The following is an 18,754-nucleotide window of genomic DNA, read 5'->3' as shown; positions in this document are numbered from 1 at the left end:
GCGCGGTCGGGCCGGGCTGTGACTATACAGCTGGACCGATGCGCTGACTAAATATAACAGACCCGCTCAGCAGAGAGCAGAGAGCGGGTCTGTAAAAGCGCCATATTTTTAACAAATTAAAAGGTAAAAAAGGCATTTATAGCTATAGCACCTAAATAATGTTGTATAATTCTGCACTATGTGCAGAATTATATAACATTATTTTTAAGGTTTACTGTCCCTTTAAAATAAACATAAAGAAGCAATGTCTCATATATTTTATACTCTACAGCTGGTATAAAAAGTTATTGAAAACACATTAAAGGGACAGTATACATTAATTTTAATTTAACTGCATGTAATAGAAACTACTGTAAAGAATAATATGCACAGATACTGATATAAAAATCCAGTATAAAATTGTTTAAAAACTTACTTAGAAGCTCCCAGTTTTAGCACTGTTAAAAAGGTTAGCTGGAACACACACTGAAAGTTCTATAGCTAAAAAAGCAGACACTCCCCCACTCCCCCTTCCTCTGCATATGAAAAGACTATTTACACAAACAGGAGCAAGCTGGAGTAGGTATACATCAGTATTCTCCTAAAACTTTGGGGCTTGCTTAGGAGTCTGAAAATCAGTGCAATGTTTTTGTTAAAGTAAGCAAAACTATAAAAAAAAAAAAAAATCCTTTATAGGCTATGTAAATGGATCATCTACATAACATTTTTGTAAAGAAAAATCTAGTGTATAATGTTTCTTTAAGGGAAAAACTCTACTGTGAAACCCTCCAACACACTTTTAGAGGCATGGGTACCTAATTACCATTACAGCCAATATATAACCATTTACACAAAAATAAGTGTTTCATCAGAGTTTTATGTGCCATCTCCCCCCCCCCCCCCCGTCCTTCCCCTTTCCAATATTCATTATTTTATTTGTGTTTTTTTTCTCTCCTATTCATATTCTTCTCCTCCAGTTCCCACTCTCTCTTTTCTCCTCTACTTATTTCAGTTTATAATTCCTATCTAGTATTAACCTCATTTAAAGTTGAATATCTTTGCCTACTAATGTCTCAGATATATTGTCAAACAGCTTTATTTTTGTTGAATACGAGTCCTGCAGAAGACATTCGGAAAAGCACAAGGACTTGCGCTGTAAACCAGTTGACTTTTACTTGTTCATAGTGACCACCACTGATATGTTTTCTGTAACACAAGCCTAACAGTTGTTCTCTTTATTGTTCTCTCTGATTGTTTAATTTGTAACCATAAAAAAACAGACAATGCAATAACACAGAAATTTGATAGAAAAAAAATCTACTATTCGTTTGAATTTCAGTTTCCTTTCATTTCCATGTCCTATGTACATTAACATACACAAGATAATGTGTATACATGCTTTGCAGTATGTCAACACCATATTCTAGGTCATTTGATATAACAGATTGTTTGTTTTTTATTTTAATTGATTAATAGGGATGGGCGAATGTTTCGCAACATTCGAAAAACGGCACGAATTTTAACACATTCGTTCGTTCGAATCGAATTTCGAATGTTTACATAACATTCTAACATTCGATTTTCGAATGTTCGGTTTCGAATTTTACGATTACATTCGAAAATATTCGAATTCGAAAAATTCGAATTTAGATTGTAATAGTATTTCTAATGCTTTTTCTTTAAATGTAATATTCGAATTATGCAATATTCGAATTTCGAAAAATTCGAATTTAGATTGTAATAGTATTTCTAATGCTTTTTCTTTAAATGTAATATTCGAATTATGCAATATTCGAATTCGAAAAATTCGAATTTTGATTGTAATAGTATTTCTAATGCTTTTTCTTTAAATGTAATATTCGAATTATGCAATACGTGTATTCGAATTAGAAAAATTCGAATTTAGATTGTAATAGTATTTCTAATGCTTTTTCTTTAAATGTAATATTCGAATTATGCAATATTCGAATTCGAAAAATTCGAATTTAGATTGTAATAGTATTTCTAATGCTTTTTCTTTAAATGTAATATTCGAATTATGCAATACGTGTATTCGAATTCGAAAAAATCGAATTTAGATTGTAATAGTATTTCTAATGCTTTTTCTTTAAATGTAATATTCGAATTATGCAATATTCGAATTCGAAAAGTTCGAATTTAGATTGTAATAGTATTTCTAATGATTTTTCTTTAAATGTAATATTTGAATTATGCAATACGTGTATTCGAATTCGAAAAATTCGAATTTAGATTGTAATAGTATTTCTAATGCTTTTAAATGTAATATTCGAATTATGCAATATTCGAATTCGAAAAATTCGAATTTATATTCGAATTCGAAAAATTCGAATTTATATTCGAATTCGAAAAATTCGAATTTATATTCGAATTCGAAAAATTCGAATTTCGAATGTAGACATTCAATATAATTATAAACATTCGAATTCGAAAGTGACATTCGAAAACAGTAAATAACATTCGATTTTCGAATTTTTAAGAATATTCGTTCTTATCGACATTCGAATTTAGAATTCGAATTTCGGTAATAACATTCGTTCTACATTCGAAATTCGAAAATTTGCACATTCGCCCATCCCTATTGATTAATATAACTATGATAATCTTATCTGGCTTTCACACTAGAAAGTTGATAAATATAGTAAGAAGCAAGCAACTTTAAAGGGACAGTCTACACCAGAATATTTATTGTTTTAAAAGATAGATAATCCCTTTAATACCCATTACCTATATTGCATAACCAACACTGTTATATTAATAGACTTTTTACCTCTGTGATTATCTTGAATCTAAGCCTTTGCAGACTGCCCCTTATTTCAGTTCTTTTGACGGACTTGCATTTTAGCCAATCAGTGCTGGCTCCTAGGAACTCAATGTTGGAGCACAATGTTATCTATATGAAACACATGAACTAACAACCTCTAGTGTTGAAAAACTTTCAAAATGTCCTGAGCTAAGAGGCGGCCTTCAAGGGCTTAGAAATTAGCATTTGAACCTCCTAGATTTAGCTTTCAACTAAGAATACCAAGTGAACAAAGCAAAATTGGTGATAGAAGTAAATTGGAAAATTGTTTAAAATTACATGCCCTAGAGGGGCGGAGCCGACCATGGTTTGAAATTGCCGCATAGAAGTGAAGCTCTGCAAGTTTTTAGACACAGTTTGGGGATAATCCCTCATTTAATAATAATTTGTTTGCTGGATCCTACCAGAACAGTATATGCTAATTCCGTGTCCATATCTACAATGAAAGAAGGAATGTGGATATCGTTATAATAGCGTTGGAAAAGAAGCGCCAAAACTGCCATTATAGCCAGCAGCACTGACTGTAAACTGACAAGAGGGACAAACTCTCCGGTTTAGTGATCGCCTGACTCACTCAGACTCTAATAGGACCCCGGCAGATGTAAGTGTTCCCCGACAGCTAGAGAGGAACACAGGCACTAAAGACAGTTCACAAATCAGCCGGATTTGTGAGGAGCGGCCATTTCCTAGCACACGCATAGAAAAGGTGAGCGTGACCGAGTGATTAAAATAAATCACGAGTGATCCAACTTGTATACCTCATATTAGATTAAAGCCCAGAAAGCAATTTTAAGCCGGACATAAGCCGGACACATATTTTGACTTAATATCCCTCACTGGGCCGCATTCTCACTGCCGTGACTCACAGCCTGCACAGCCTACCGGGAAGGTTTGCGGCTCTCGATCACAGGCATATTGAAGGTCATTAACATAGACAGCACCTCAATAGTGGCCTGCAAACAGAGTGAGAGAGAGAGCGCTTATCCACACATAAGCAAAATCTTATTAAAAGTGTGTGAACTCTTTATTAGGTTTCATATCCGGTAAAAGCAGAGAACCTGTCTAGTGGCTGTGTCTGTATAAACAGCGCATATATTTTGTGCCTGCACTGTGGTAATTGTCTTTTCACATATCTATCCTCCTATAACCCCTGCTGAGAGGTCTGGTAGCAAATCTAGAAGCTCTCACTGAATATAATTATCCTAGAAGTAATAGCTTACAAAGAAAAGTACTCGATAAGCCTAAGTGACACACAGCACATAGGCTGTAAAGCAGAATCATCCAGCTCTGTGTGTAAAATAATAACAGAAAATAAAAGGAGAGATAAATACAGGATAAAAAAGAGGAACAAGAAACACAGCTTAACAGATACCCTGTGAGATCCCACTATGGCATCTAAAAGAACAGTAAAAAATGACAAAGGTGCTAAAAACAATCCTAACAAGATGAATATGTTTTTTAAGACAACACACACTCCAGCGACAGAAGATGAAGACTCTTTACAGACCTCAGATGGCATGGAAAGCCATCATGACATAGCCTCAAATATACCGCTTACAAAAACTGATCTGAAGGATCTTCCCACAAAGGAGGATTTTGCTTCATTTATACATCAGGTTGGCCGTATGATTAAAGATGGGTTGGCGGAGGTAAAGAAAGAGGTCAATGAGTTAGGCAACAGAGTGGAATACTTAGAAGAGCAATTAGAAACTCAGACCTCCGACATGGATTTGATAAACAGAAAACTGTTGGCTCAAGAATCTCAAATTTCTTTTTTGTAAGAAAAATTAGAAGATCTGGACAATAGAGGGAGGAGGCAGAATATAAGGATTAGAGGTTTACCTGAAAGAATTGCTCCTGAAAACCTGTTTTCCTCCCTACAAGATTTGTTCAAGACTATACTGAAAGACCCAGATCTCTCCGAGATCCCTCTTGATAGAGCACACAGGGCATTGCACCCACAGCCTAAAGACACAGACCCGCCAAGGGATGTAATACTAAAGTTTCATAAGTTTCTTGATAAGGAAAAAATAATGAAGGCTGCAAGACAACAACAATCAATTACATATCAAGGTCATCAACTACAACTATATTCTGACCTCAGTCCTCTCACGCTACAAAATAGAAAAGAGACACGATTTTGGACACAACATCTTCAAGATAACGGGATTCCCTACAGGTGTGATTTCCCATTCAGCGTTAAAGTGCTGAAAAATAATAGAATGCATGTATATAAGTCCCTAGAAGATCTAGAATCCTTCTGCACCCAGCTTGGAATACCACAACCTTCCTTACCATCACTGCATGAAGAAAAGATCTCAGAGGAACCCAGACCATTGCAGCAAAGGCCTCACTGGCAAAGAGTTCAAAGAAAGAGAACAAGAGATCCTGCCATGAGCGGTTTCACAGCTGCTCAAAATGCGGAAAATAAATGATTCAGAACTTCTCAGGGCAGAGTAAGTCATAAATAAAATCCAATGATATGACAAATGTTCCTGAGGTGTGCCGGACTCATAGGGTGAGAACCTACATTCAGGTTACTAAAGTTTATTGTTTTCTATATACCAATGTATGTGGTCTCCTCAAAGTAGAGATAAACCTAAATACAAAAGACTAAAACCAGATTATTATCTTGTATAATATACATTGGACGTTGATTATACTTGAGCCAAAATTTTGTAAAGCATCACAAATGTTGAAGTTGGATATTTCTAGTCGGGAGCCTTCCAGGTTGGAGTTCTTTATAGCATTACCAGAAGATACGAAAGTTGACTCTAGATAGTTCCTGTCTCCCAGGCTGAAAGTTTATATTTGGTTATCTCAGTTTATTGTTTCTTTTGTCTCCGCGTGCGGAGACCTTTCAAGGCGGAACTTGAGACTACTTGCTAATGACTTAAGAAGGTTTCATAACTTTTTGGTAGCCATATGACTGTAGAATTTTTACCTTAAAAATATGCAGTAACATGAAAATGAGAGTTAGATGCTGCTTCATATAATAAAATAAAAAAATAAATAAAATTTAGTTCTGTTTTCATATAACAAATAAGTGCAAACGCAACGCTATGTAACCCCAACTGTATCTAGACCTATACATAGGTCTTTGAACCCCCCTACATTTTTTATTATTTTTATTCCCCCTTGATATTTGGAGAATGGAAATTGTATTTTTTGTTAATTTGTTGTTAATGTTTTTGATCTGTTTGATAAACAAGTTTGATTTGGTTATTTTGTTATGTTGGTCACTGATGTACTGGTCAGGGTCTCATGTCGCTCATTTGTCACCTCAGCATATTATTCACTGTGTTGGAAAAACATCATATTCAGTTATAATGTTGATTAAGATTAAGCTAACGCAAGTTAATTATCACATATAATGTCTTTCAACATAAAACTTATATCACAAAATTGTAAGGGTTTGAACTCTCCAAATAAGAGATCAATGACCTTGGCTTGGTTTAAAAAATTACAGGGATCAATAGTGTTTCTGCAAGAAACGCATTTTCCCAAACATGGAGAGCCGAAACTATATTCAAAAATTTATTCCCAACTATTTTTCAGTTCAAATGTCAAGAAGAAAAATGGGGTGGGGATTTTAATAAGCAGAGAGATTCCATTTCAAGTTTTAGAACAATATCTTAATGAGGAAGGTAGATTTTTGATACTTGTAGGCACACTTTATAACAGCCACCTGACTTTAATGAACATATATGCACCAAATACAGCACAACAGCTTTCTTTGATAGAGCTTTAAATAAACTGGGAGAAGTACAGAAGGGTATGGTAGTATTAGGAGGAGATCTGAATATGACATTGAACCCACACGTAGATAGCTCCATAGGTAAAAGCCAAATAATCCAAAAAAATAGGACACACATCACCCAAAAACTGGATATTCTAATGTTAATGGATGTTTGGAGATTGCACCATCCTAGAACGCGAAGTTATACTTTTTTATTCACATCCAGGTTGTTCTTATTCAAGAATTGATTATTGGATGGTGGATCATAATAACATAGCTACAGCCACCGACACAGAGATCCTCCCGATTTCATGATCGGATCACGCCTCTATCACCCTAGAACTTATGTGGCCCTCGATGCCTCAACGTCCATTCATGTGGCATTTAGATCCCACTATATTACATAACCCAATTATTAAAAATCAAATAGAAGACAATATAAGAGATTTCTTCCAGCACAATACCTCAGCAGCCACAACTGGCATTAATAATTGGTTAGCTCATAAAGCGACTTTTAGAGGGGAACTAATTAAGCAAAAAGCACTCCTGCGTAAACAATATAATATAGAATATGATAAATTATTCTCTAATTTAAAGCTAATGGAGCAACAACATAAACGTAACCCTCAGAGAGATGATCTTACACAGTCTGTCAATAGTGCTAGGGAAGCTTTTAGAAAGCTATTGCAAAAAAACACAATATTATCTAAAAAAAAAATGTATTTTCACCATAGCAACAAAGCGGGCACATGGTTAGCAAGGGCCCTAGCAAAAAAAAGCCTTCCAAGCCCATATTTTTAAAATTGACAATGAAAAGGGACAGACTGAGACAGATCCTAAAAGAATAGCAAATGTTTTTGGGATGTATTACTCCAAATTGTATAACATTGCAAAACAACCTGATATTGATAATTCAGATGCCCTTGATCAGTCCGTAGATACTCCCAAAATTTCACAGAAACACAAGAGGCAGATATCTTGGATTCCCCTTTAACCTTGAAAGAAATTGTAGATGCTATAGAGGCCTTACCTAATAACAAAAGTCCGGGTCCCGATAGTTACTCGAATGATTACTATAAAATGTATAAATCGATCATAGCTCCCCAATTGTTAAAAGCATTTCAACACATAGATGAATTGGGCTATTTTCCTGCAGAATGTTTAGAAGCTTACATTTCTGTGTTACCCAAACCAAACAAACCAGTTAATCTACCCGGTAATTACAGACCCATCTCCCTGCTCAACACGGATCTGAAGTTGTTTGCAAAGATTTTGGCAGGTCGCATCAATAAAATTTTGCCCCAGATTGTACACCTAGATCAAGCTGGTTTCGTCCCAGGAAGGGAAGCGAGAGACAACACCATCAGAACATTACAATTAATTGACTATGCTAAATTACATAAAATAGGGATGGTGATTGTCTTACGCAAGATGGGATTCAGGGAAACTATCATAAACAGAATCTTCAGTTTATACCAAAATCCATCTGCCAGAGTAAGAGCAAATAATATACTATCAGATGCCTTTTCCATACAAAACGGCACCCGTCAAGGATGCCCCCTGTTGCCTCTTTTGTTTGTGTTGAGCATGGAGATACTGGCCCATAAAATCAGGCAAAATTAGCGGATATCGGGTATCAGAATGTCAGGAAGATTTTACTTGACTATGTCCCTTTAATTCTTTGAAGTATGTCCCTTTAATTCCTCTCCTTATAACCCATGATCCTCTCTGGCTCTGTGTCAATTATTTCAGAAGTGTAGCTGTATTGAAGCGATCTCTTCATGCCAGAACTCTGAAGTTTTGATTCCCAAAACAATTGGACTACAAGCTCTGTTTCAACTTGAGCCATTTACACCATTATCCGAATATATCAACAAGCTGACATCCTGCAAACATCGCTGGCTCATTCTCTACAAACAACCAACATGTGTTATATCGCCAGCATCTAACTTGGTTATATGCCATTGCAGCACTACAGTCTTGTTACCATAAAAAGATAAGGACCTACTTACTAGATTATCGTTATTGCGGTCACTGCCGTAAATGCTGAGAGACTTTGATCTTGTTATATATCATTATCGGAGCTCCCGACTTTCCTCGCTCCTGATTGGCAAACGCTAACACACCTTCATGTCAGTGACGTCACAGACGCTCCGTTCTCACTCACGCACAGCTTGCTCCAGCTCTGATTACACGCTGCTAGACTTTAGCTCAAGGCGGATTGGTCAGCACTTCCACACCCCTCAGGTACACGCTGCAAACTCAAACTACTTATACACGCAATATTTCCAGATTAAGAAGATTAAAGGGGTAGCAACCAAATATAAGAACTCTCTCTCAGTTCACCTGAATTAATTATCCTCTGCAGCCAAATACCTACAGGAGCTTCTCTCTTCTCTCCTGTAACCAAATAATAATCATACCCAGGAGGGATTTTCCTAATTAACTCTTTCCTAGTAAAAGAATAGGCGATATTTATATCTGCAGTTGAGATCCTAAGTTCACTTAAGCCATAGGAAAAGCTGCATTACACAGAATATGGCAGGACGATTATAAATTGCCACTTTATGCGGATGATGTGCTGCTTACATTGACCAGGCCCACTGAATCGATACGGGAAGTTTTGAGAGAGTTTAGGGAGTTCGGATCATTTTCCAACTTCCTGATAAACGATCAAAAGTCAGAGATTTTAAACATTACTATCCCTCAGGCTGAATACGCCAAATTATTAGAGAAATGCCCATTCAGCCCTAAGAAAAAAGCTATTAAATACCTAGGTATTTACTTATCGCCTAAACCTAAAATATTGTTTAAATGGAATTACCAGAGCCTATATAAAGAATTAAACAAAGAGCTAAGTAGATGGAGCGATAAATCAATTTCATGGTGGGGACGTATTCAAGCTGCAAAAATGACTGTGTTACCCAGAATTCTTTATGTCCTCCAAATAGTGCCGATTTCATTGACCAAACCTTTTCGCAATATGCTTCAGAAACTGATAGATGTATATGTTTGGGGTAAAATCAAACCTAGAATTAATAAAAATACAATGTACTGCTCCAACCAAAGTGGTGGTCTGGGACTTCCAAATATAGAGATATATTATAAAGCAAAATGTTTACAAAGGATATTGGATTGGCATCGCAATTTGGACAACAAAGCATGGGTGGCCCTGGACTCACACATTCTGAAAACTCCATCTCCAGGAGTGTTAAGTTGGGTAGAAAAGAAAAGCAGACCACCTTGGACCATGTCCTACCCACAATATCAACATGTTTTCGAGTTATGGGATAGTTTAATAAGCAATGATCATAGAATTTCATCCTTGAGATCCCCTATGTCTCCAGTTTCACCTAACGCAGAATTACACGGAGGGTTAGAACAAAAATTGAATACACAACATGATTGGGAAATAGGGTATACTGACCCTATATATAAATTTTTAAGTGGTAATAAACTCAAACAGAGGACAGATTTGGGAGATATATTAGGTGGTACCTTTACAAAATGGTTGAAGTACTATCAACTCAGCCATTATTTAGCCACCTCAACAGATAGAGAACAGATGACTAGACAACCTACCCCTTTCGAGCAACAATGCTTGCAGGATCAACCACTGTGCCATTCATTAGCATGGGCAAAAAAGGCTCTATTGAATAGAGAATTGATTGATAAACCTGACTATGTTGACAGATGGCATAGGAAACTGGGCAAGGAGTTAACTGATAAGGAGTGGAAAAACATCATTCATAACACAAAAAAATCACCGGTATCAGCTAGGTCACTAGAGTTAAACTTCAAGGTTCTGGCGAGGTGGTATTTCACCCCGGTTAGGATCAAGGCGATATATCCGTCGGCTTCTGACTTATGTTGGAGAGGTTGTGGCAGTAAAGGCTCCATGTCTCACATATGGTGGGCGTGCAATAAGATTCAGCCCTTCTGGTTACAAATAGGGGAATACATCAAAACCATCAGCAATCAAAAAAGTGACTATCAATTCCAGCTACCTACAGCTTTATTGAACTTACTCCCACGGTGCAAGTGTAAAATTCGTAGGAAACTAATACAGTTAGCATTAAATACTGCAAAGTCCCTGATAGCAGCCAATTGGAAGTCACGAATAGTTCCTACGTTCCAAGCATGGGAGTCGCTCATGGATCACACAATTCACTTAGAGGAATATGGATATTTCATAAGAAAAGATATGGAAACATTTCATAATATACAATTTTACTGGGAAACACGAATGCACACACACTAATGACCAATCCATATATTAACATCTAGGCCAATTATGACACAAAGGAGGGAGGTGTTTCAGTGTAAACCTTGTAGAAGGTGAACTAAGAGGGAAACAGCTTTTAGGTGTACATGGGCGAGGTGAATTTTGTTTTGCTTTTCTTTTTTCTTCCATATAGTGACCAACTAACGTTTTAGATGTTCTATTGTTAAGTGTTGAATAAGGTTGTTACTAATATAGCAATTATACTCATGAAATGCTGGATGATATGTTTTCTTGAAATGTGTAAAATCACTTTAGCTTTTGTTAAAAGTTATTCAAGCTGTGACTAATGTGATTTTCGATGCATTAATCTGTATTGCATTATCTCATCCAATAAACATTTAAAAAAAAAAAATTTAAAAAAAAATTACATGCCCTATCTGAATCATGAAATTTTGTTTTGGACTAGACTGACCCTTTAAAGAGACATGAAACGCAAAAATGTACTTTCATGATTCAGATAGAGAGAATACAATTTTAAACAACTTTCCATTTTACTTCTATTATTTAATTTGCTTCCTTCTCTTGTTATCCTTTGCTGAAAGGTTTATCTAGGCAAGCTCATGAGCAGCAGAGAATCTAGGTTCTAGCTGTTGATTGGTTGCTGCATATATATATATATATTGATTGTGATTGGCTCACTCATGTGTTCAGTTAGAAACCATTAGTGCATTGCTGCTCCTTCAACAAATGATACCAAGAGAATGAAACAAATTAGGTAATAGAAATAAATTAGAAAGTTGTTTAAAATTATATTCTCTATCTGAATCATGAAAGAAAAAAATTGGGTTTCATGTCCCTTTAAATGTTTGGTATTTATTTATTTTGACCCATGCATATCCAAGCATAATCATCCACTTGAGTCACTTTTTAATGTCTATGAGCTGCCATTTTTAAAATGATGTGCAGGTCAGTTGTACAACGCACAGTTGCACATGTTGCCTTTTTTTATTATCTACAGGCATTTTTTGCAGGTGCCCCAGAGTGTCTCTGAAGCATATTTTTAACAAAACAGATCCCAATAATCATCAATAAGGTACTCACATATACCCGTCTCTAATTTCTTTTTTTTAAATAGCCACTAAAGTCAAAACTATATTCTCATGATTCAGATAGAGCATGCAATATTAAATAACTTTCCATTTACTTCACTTATAAAAGTGTGCACAATCTTTTTATATGCACACTTTCTGAGGCACCGGCATTTTGGGATTGGCCAATGACTGTCACATGATACAGAGAGCAAAGAAATGGAACAATTGTCAGAAAAACAATCTAATGATCATTTGAAATTCAAAATGCGGTTGAATTGTTTTTTTATTATACATGTGTTGATAATGCAAATCTACTTCATTTAATGATCCTTTAACTATGACACAATGGATACATTACTGACAGAGAAGGCAATGAGTTTTTTTATTTATTTATTGCAACTGATATTATTTTGTTCAGAGCATTTTATTTTGCCCCCTCTCCAGACAAATTTCTGCAGACAACCTAAACCCCTGGCTATATCCCCAAAAGTATAATAATAATAAACAAAATTCTGTCAAATGTCCCACAATACTTACTTTATAGCAACACTTTAATGTATTGTAATGTAAAAAAAAAAAAAAAAAAACTCTGTGATAATGATGAAAGCATTTTATGGAATTTATATTGTTTCTGTTGTTGAACTGATTGTGATCCAGAGATATTTTGTACAATTTATATTGCTTTATTCTACTTTGTAGGAAATCAAAAGGGAACTTGTTGAAAATCTGAGCTGCAACTTAAAAGAAATCCTTGATAACGTTGTGGCAGAAACTATAAAGTCATATAGACTTAGAGATGACACCGGCCAACTGTTGGATAAGAAAAAACAAATGTGAGTAGATGCAGTGGTAAGCCCTAGGTACTTTTCTATATGCTTATCTATTTATAAATAGTATATAGACAGAAAAGCATGATAAGACAAAACCAAAATAAATGTGTGTCATTTTTAGCTATATACATAGTCATTACCTGAACTAGAATCTAAGTGTATCTTCATATACATACACATTAATGTGTAAAGGAGCATGCTGGGTATTCAGATGCAATGCTATTAAATGGACACAAATACAGGAAGCTCCATCAAAATCTTGTCTTACAGCTGTTTTCTATATAGTCAGCAAAATGAGACCGGCTATACAAATTGCTAAAGCATAATGTGATCTATAGAGGGAGAGCTAAGAGAGTGAAGAAGAAATATAGAAATGATTAGTAGCATTTCTGATCTGTCTCTAGTATAATGGGTGAGTAATTCAAGCAGACCTATTAGGTGATTCTGAGGCTGTGCTTGTCATTGATTATTTTGCATTGTTAAGGAAACACTTTATGAAGCTCATTCATTTGTATTAAGTGTTTCATATGATTGCTGCAACTCAATGAAAAACTGTCAACCACTCTTATATACAAATTAGGATTGCATGTCCTGCATAAAAACACTGAACACCCAAGAGGCCCTGAGGAAGGGCAGTAGGTGTTGTTACTCAATGACCTCTCCATAAAACTCCTCCCTGGCTTTCATCCCAAATCCTCCCTAAACTCTATCACACAGTTTTTTCATAACTTCACAAAAAAAGGTCCTTCAATGCTTAAAAAACCTAGCTTTGCATTATAGATTGGAGAATATTTCACCCTAATGAAAGGGATTACCCTTTTTATTCATATCCTTATAAGGTTTACACACACATTGGCTACTGCATAGTCTATCATTGTTTAAAACTGTAACTACTCTACCTAAAACATGGTCAGACCATGCAATAGTGCTATGTTCTTTAATTTAGCCAAATAAAGAAATTAAGCATTTTATTTGGCATTTAGTCAAGAGTCTTCTATCAGATATTCTAATAGTTCAAGAAATTTTGCCATTTATACAGGAATATTTTCAGATTAAATTGAATTACCTAAAATATATGAATACAATATGGGACGCGCATAAATGTGTGATTAGAGGGGACTTTATAGCAAAAAAAACAAAACAAAAACAGACTAGCTGTTAGTGCCCTAGTACTTAAAGGGACAGCCTACTTCAAAATGTTTATTGTTTAAAAAGATAGATAATCCCTTTATTACCCATTCCCCAGTTTTGCATAACCAACACTGTTTTATTAATACAGTTTTTAAGTCTGTGATTACGTTTTATCTAAGCCTCTTTTGACAGCCCCCTGAGCACTTGGCTATTTCTCATCTATTGATTTGCATTTTAGTCAGTTACTCATAAATAACTCCATGAGCGTGAGCACAGTTATCTATATGGACAACATAAACTACCACTCCCCTGTTGTGAAAAGCTAATAAAAAAGCATGTGATAAGAGGCTGTCTGTAGTGGCTTAGGAACAGGCAGAAATTTAGAGGTTTAAAGGTTATGAAGTATATTAATATAACAATGTTGGTTGTGCAAAGCTGGGGAATGGGTAGCAAAGACATTATACATCTTTTTAAACTATATCAATTTTAGTGTTGACTGTCCCTTTAATGTAGAACACTTAGAGACCTATCATAAACAGCAACCAACAAACCAGTGCCTATTAGAGGAATTAACATCTGAAAGAGCTCAATTCGCACAGTTAGTGGGCAAAGAGCATAAACAGAAGGCATTATATTTGAAACAGATCTATTATGAGGGTAATAACAAACAGTGATGTAACCTTGCTCAGTATTTAAAGAAAAAACTAATAAGTCTTATATACTACAAATTAAAGATTGGCAACGGGACATATAGAATCTTCTACTCCATCAATTGCTACAGCTTTTCATAAATGCTTTTACCATTTATATAATTTACAATCCCAGCTACAAACAGAAAAGGACTAAAAAATAATAAAAAATATTATTTAATAGACTCTAAACTCAATTTGGGCCAAACAGAAATCTTAGGCGACCCAATATCGTTGAAAGAAATACAAACAGTTATTAAAGATCTTCCTTCAGGGAAAACGCCAGTCCCAGATGGTTTCAGCTATAAATACTTCTTCATTTTTCAAGAAGGTTTGTTACCATATATGACATCCTATTTTAATAATGTTGATAAAGATTATCCACTTTCTAGAGATTTATTACCCAAACCTAACAAGCCATTGGACCAAGTGCCTAACTACAGGCCAATATCGCTATTGGATTCTCATAGAAAAATATATTCCAAGATTTTAGCAAATAGAATAAATTCTGTGTCTCCAACTATACTGTACTGATGAATAATTGTCAATAAAGATTATGACCCAAAAAAAATGTAAATGATAAATTTATCACTTCTTTAAATGTCAAATTACCCTAGGTTACAATGTCTTTAACCCCCACAAAAAGATAAAATGCTTTGTTAAAATCTTGCCTGGTAGGCACAAGCATTATAAGAATGGTAGTTACACATTAAGGATGTGCACAGGAGAAATATTAATTTCAGACAAATTCATCCTGATTTCTCAAGACATTCAGTTTGTCTGAATTTTGTTAGACACTTCCTTTCGGATGGAATTCCTAATTGCTGGCCCTCTTCTGCAATTATCGCTTTAACTTCTAAACCCTTCCTACTGCAATTAAACCCTATAGGCTGGACCTGCCAATGCAGGTAACCCATGTTCCATCAGATCTAACCCCACAACCAACACCCACTTTTTGCCCAACCGCCAACCACAACAAACAATAGCTTTCCCGCTGCACTTAACCCCTAACCTCCAGACCAGCTCATCTCTCTCTCAATTAACCCTTCTAACAGCAACCCCCCACTGTACTTAACTGCCAGACCCCCCGACCCCGACCCCCCCCCCACACTGTAACTAACCCCCTGTCAATCCTCAACTTCACTTAACCCCTCTCTCAGCCGGTTTCACAAGCATATGCATAGATAGCAAAATATGAGTTGTTGTCAACTGCACTGAGCTGCAAGTAAACTTCTGATGGTAAACTTTGCATGTTTAAAATCAGCTCCGGAATCTAATATTTTACAGGGACTTTAATTGATCACTTCTAATGAAGATGCTCTGTAATTTACTTTTTAATCTAGCTGTGCCATTCTAATACCCCGCACTTCGGCCACTCACTTCAAAACTCATATTTTGTGAGCTAACGGTTTGAACTGTTCTCCAATCAGCGCTCTAGCTACAAAAAAACTTCCGCACAGCTAGAGCACCAATTAAAGAACAATTTAAACTGTTTGCTCACAAAAAAGGTTACTTTTGAAGTGGGCAGCCGGAGCCCGGGGTATTAGAATGGCACAACTAGATTAAAAAGTAAGTTACAGCGCATCTTCATTAGAAGTGATCAATTAAAGTCACTGTGAAATATCACTTAGATTCCAGACCTGATTTTAAACATGTGTACCATCACTTTAAGGAAAGTATATATAGAAGTGATTATTGGAATATGGATTCTTGAGAATATAGATGACAAAATCACTTAGAGGGTATCAACATCATGAATGCTTAATGCTTTTGAGAAATTCTCTCTTCATTTATTCTACATTTATATCATGACGTTTAGTTATTTTGGTGCACTCTCTAAAAATTATAGTGTTAAATTAAAAAATAAAATAAAAATCCAGATGTCTCTTTTTTTTCCAGACACCACCGCCCAGTAATTGAAAAACAAAAGGTATTTCTGCAACGTGCCTCTCTTCTTGAGTAAGTGGAAGCCATGTTGAAGTGATTTAGATAGATAATATCAATTTAAAACCTTTTCAATATACTTCTATCAAATTTACTTTCCTCTCTTGGCATCTTTATTAGTATATTTTCATGATAGCATACTTAGGTAGACTCAGTAGTGTCAATGTGTCTGGACCACTATATGGCAACTCATCCAAAAGGAAATAGCAACCATACGGTTATTTCGTGTTTGATTACTCATCCCCTATCTGTTGTACTAGTTAAAGGGACAGTCTAGTCTAAATTAAACTTTCATGATTCCAATAGTGCATGCAGTTTTAAACAACTTTCCAATTTACTTTTATCATCAAATTTGCTTTGCTCTCTTGGTATTCTTTGTAGAAATCTAAACCTAGGTAGGCTCATACCTGTATGCTAATTTCGAAGCCATTGAACTGCCTTTAATCTCAGTGCATTTAGACACTGCTAGTTCATGTGTGTCATATAAATAACATTGTGCTCACTCCCGTGAAGTTATTTAAGAGTCAGCACTGATTGGTTAAAATGCATGTCTGTTAAAAGAACTGAGATAAGGAGGAAGTCTGCAGAGGCTTAGAAACAAGCTAATCAAAGAGGTAAAAAGTTTATTAATATAACAGTGTTGGTTATGCAAAACCGGGGAATGGGTAATAAAGGGAGTATCTATCTTTTTAAACAATAACAATTCTGGAGGAGACCAAGAATTATACAGTTTTGAGCAAATTCTTGTTTAATTTTAGGCTTTTTTGCCATTAAAATAAGGTTACAACCGGAATGTAATTTGTCCCATTGAGCTTAGATACCCAAGACTATTTTGTTCCATTAAATTGAAAACTGCGTTTTCTTACCAATTATTTTATGTCAAATAACATGGGTAGGGCAACATTTCACAAATTGTCATCCTATGTCACTGCTTAAAGCTGTAAATATAGTTAAATGCTTTATTTTTTATCACTTTCTCTCTTCTTCCCACAGTGAACTGATGGAAGTGGAACATTTTCGAACAATTTATCACATGTTTGTGGCAGCATTGTGCATTTTTATGATCAGCACTGTAGCAGTGAACATCATAGACCAGGGCAGGTGAGAGTAACAGGCGATCAAAACACTGACTATTACAAAACACCAGTATGTAATTCACATTTCTGTATTTAAACTCTTCAATTAAAATGATGCTATTTTTTCAGTGATATTGCAACTGTCACTGATTAAGATTAACCCCCCCCCCCCATGCCAACAGATGTTGCAATACATTTCAGCCTTCTCTTGCACTTTGTTTTTTAAATTTAAATCTATATGCTATTTTGACAATTTAAAGGGACAAGAAAGATAAAATGAAAGCATGCGATTTTAAACAACTTTCCAATGTACTTTTATTATCCATGTTGCTTCATTCTCTTAGTATCCTTTGTTAAATGAGTAGCAATGCAGTACTGTGAGCTAGCTGAACACATTGGTTGAGGCCTATGACAAGAGGCATATATGTGTAGCCACCAATCACCAGCTAGCTCCATGCAGTTTCAACAAATTACTTACTTATACTTAGAGAACAAAGCAAATTTAGTAATTAAAGTAAATTAGAAACATATTTAATAGTGCATGCTCTCACTGCATGGACATCTATCACGATAATTATTCTGTTCATGGCTGCCGCATTTATTTCCTGCTCATGTCAACCGTAATACATCATGCTAGACTTTAATATTTTTGCAAACGCTTAATAATTTCCTTATTCTTTGCATTTTCAGGATAGTTTTGGAATTTGACATGCTTTTTTATGCATTTGGACAGTTTGGTACTGTGGTGTCTACATGGATTGTTCTATTTGCATATACCCTCCTGGTGCCCTACAAAACCTTACACTCCTTTGGATCTCTGTACCCAAAATCCAAGCATCCTTTCTTGTTGTCTGCATCACTAGGCAGCATCCTTCTTATAGGTCAGATATGTGTACTTGGAGCATTCCCCATCTTTGTACTAAAGCACTACCGTCTGCCACCAGCTTCCAGCTTCATTGTCACCTTGGAGCAGGTAATGTAAATGATAGTAGTATTAGAGGAGAAACAGTATGAGGATCTTAATAAGTTTATGACTATTACCCTACCACAGTTGTTGCAAATACCGCAGCCCCAGAGACAGATCACATTAGAGAGGGTGCATAGATTAGGAGGGCCCCTAGGTGATCAAGGAAAGACACGACCCAGAACAATAATTGCTAGAATACTGAATTACAAAGACAAAGTTAAACTATTACAATACTATAGAAAAAAAATCAACCAATATTTAT

General features: G+C 35.5%; 1 protein-coding gene across 1 annotated transcript in view; it reads left to right on the top strand.

The window, feature by feature from the left end:
- SOAT2 (sterol O-acyltransferase 2) overlaps window positions 1-18,754 on the top strand; it is a 149,380-nt gene that overhangs the window by 58,661 nt on the left and 71,965 nt on the right. Inside the window, exons 3-6 of the mRNA XM_053708323.1 lie at window positions 12,555-12,688; window positions 16,405-16,464; window positions 17,443-17,550; window positions 18,216-18,498. Coding sequence (XP_053564298.1) covers window positions 12,555-12,688; window positions 16,405-16,464; window positions 17,443-17,550; window positions 18,216-18,498 — 585 coding nt within the window. The remainder of the gene's footprint in view (window positions 1-12,554; window positions 12,689-16,404; window positions 16,465-17,442; window positions 17,551-18,215; window positions 18,499-18,754) is intronic.

This window comes from Bombina bombina, chromosome 3 (assembly GCF_027579735.1).
Source record: "Bombina bombina isolate aBomBom1 chromosome 3, aBomBom1.pri, whole genome shotgun sequence".
Taxonomy (NCBI): Eukaryota; Metazoa; Chordata; class Amphibia; order Anura; family Bombinatoridae; genus Bombina; species Bombina bombina.
The sequence above is the reverse complement of the archived record's forward strand: the minus strand, read 5'-3'. Positions and strand labels throughout refer to the sequence as shown.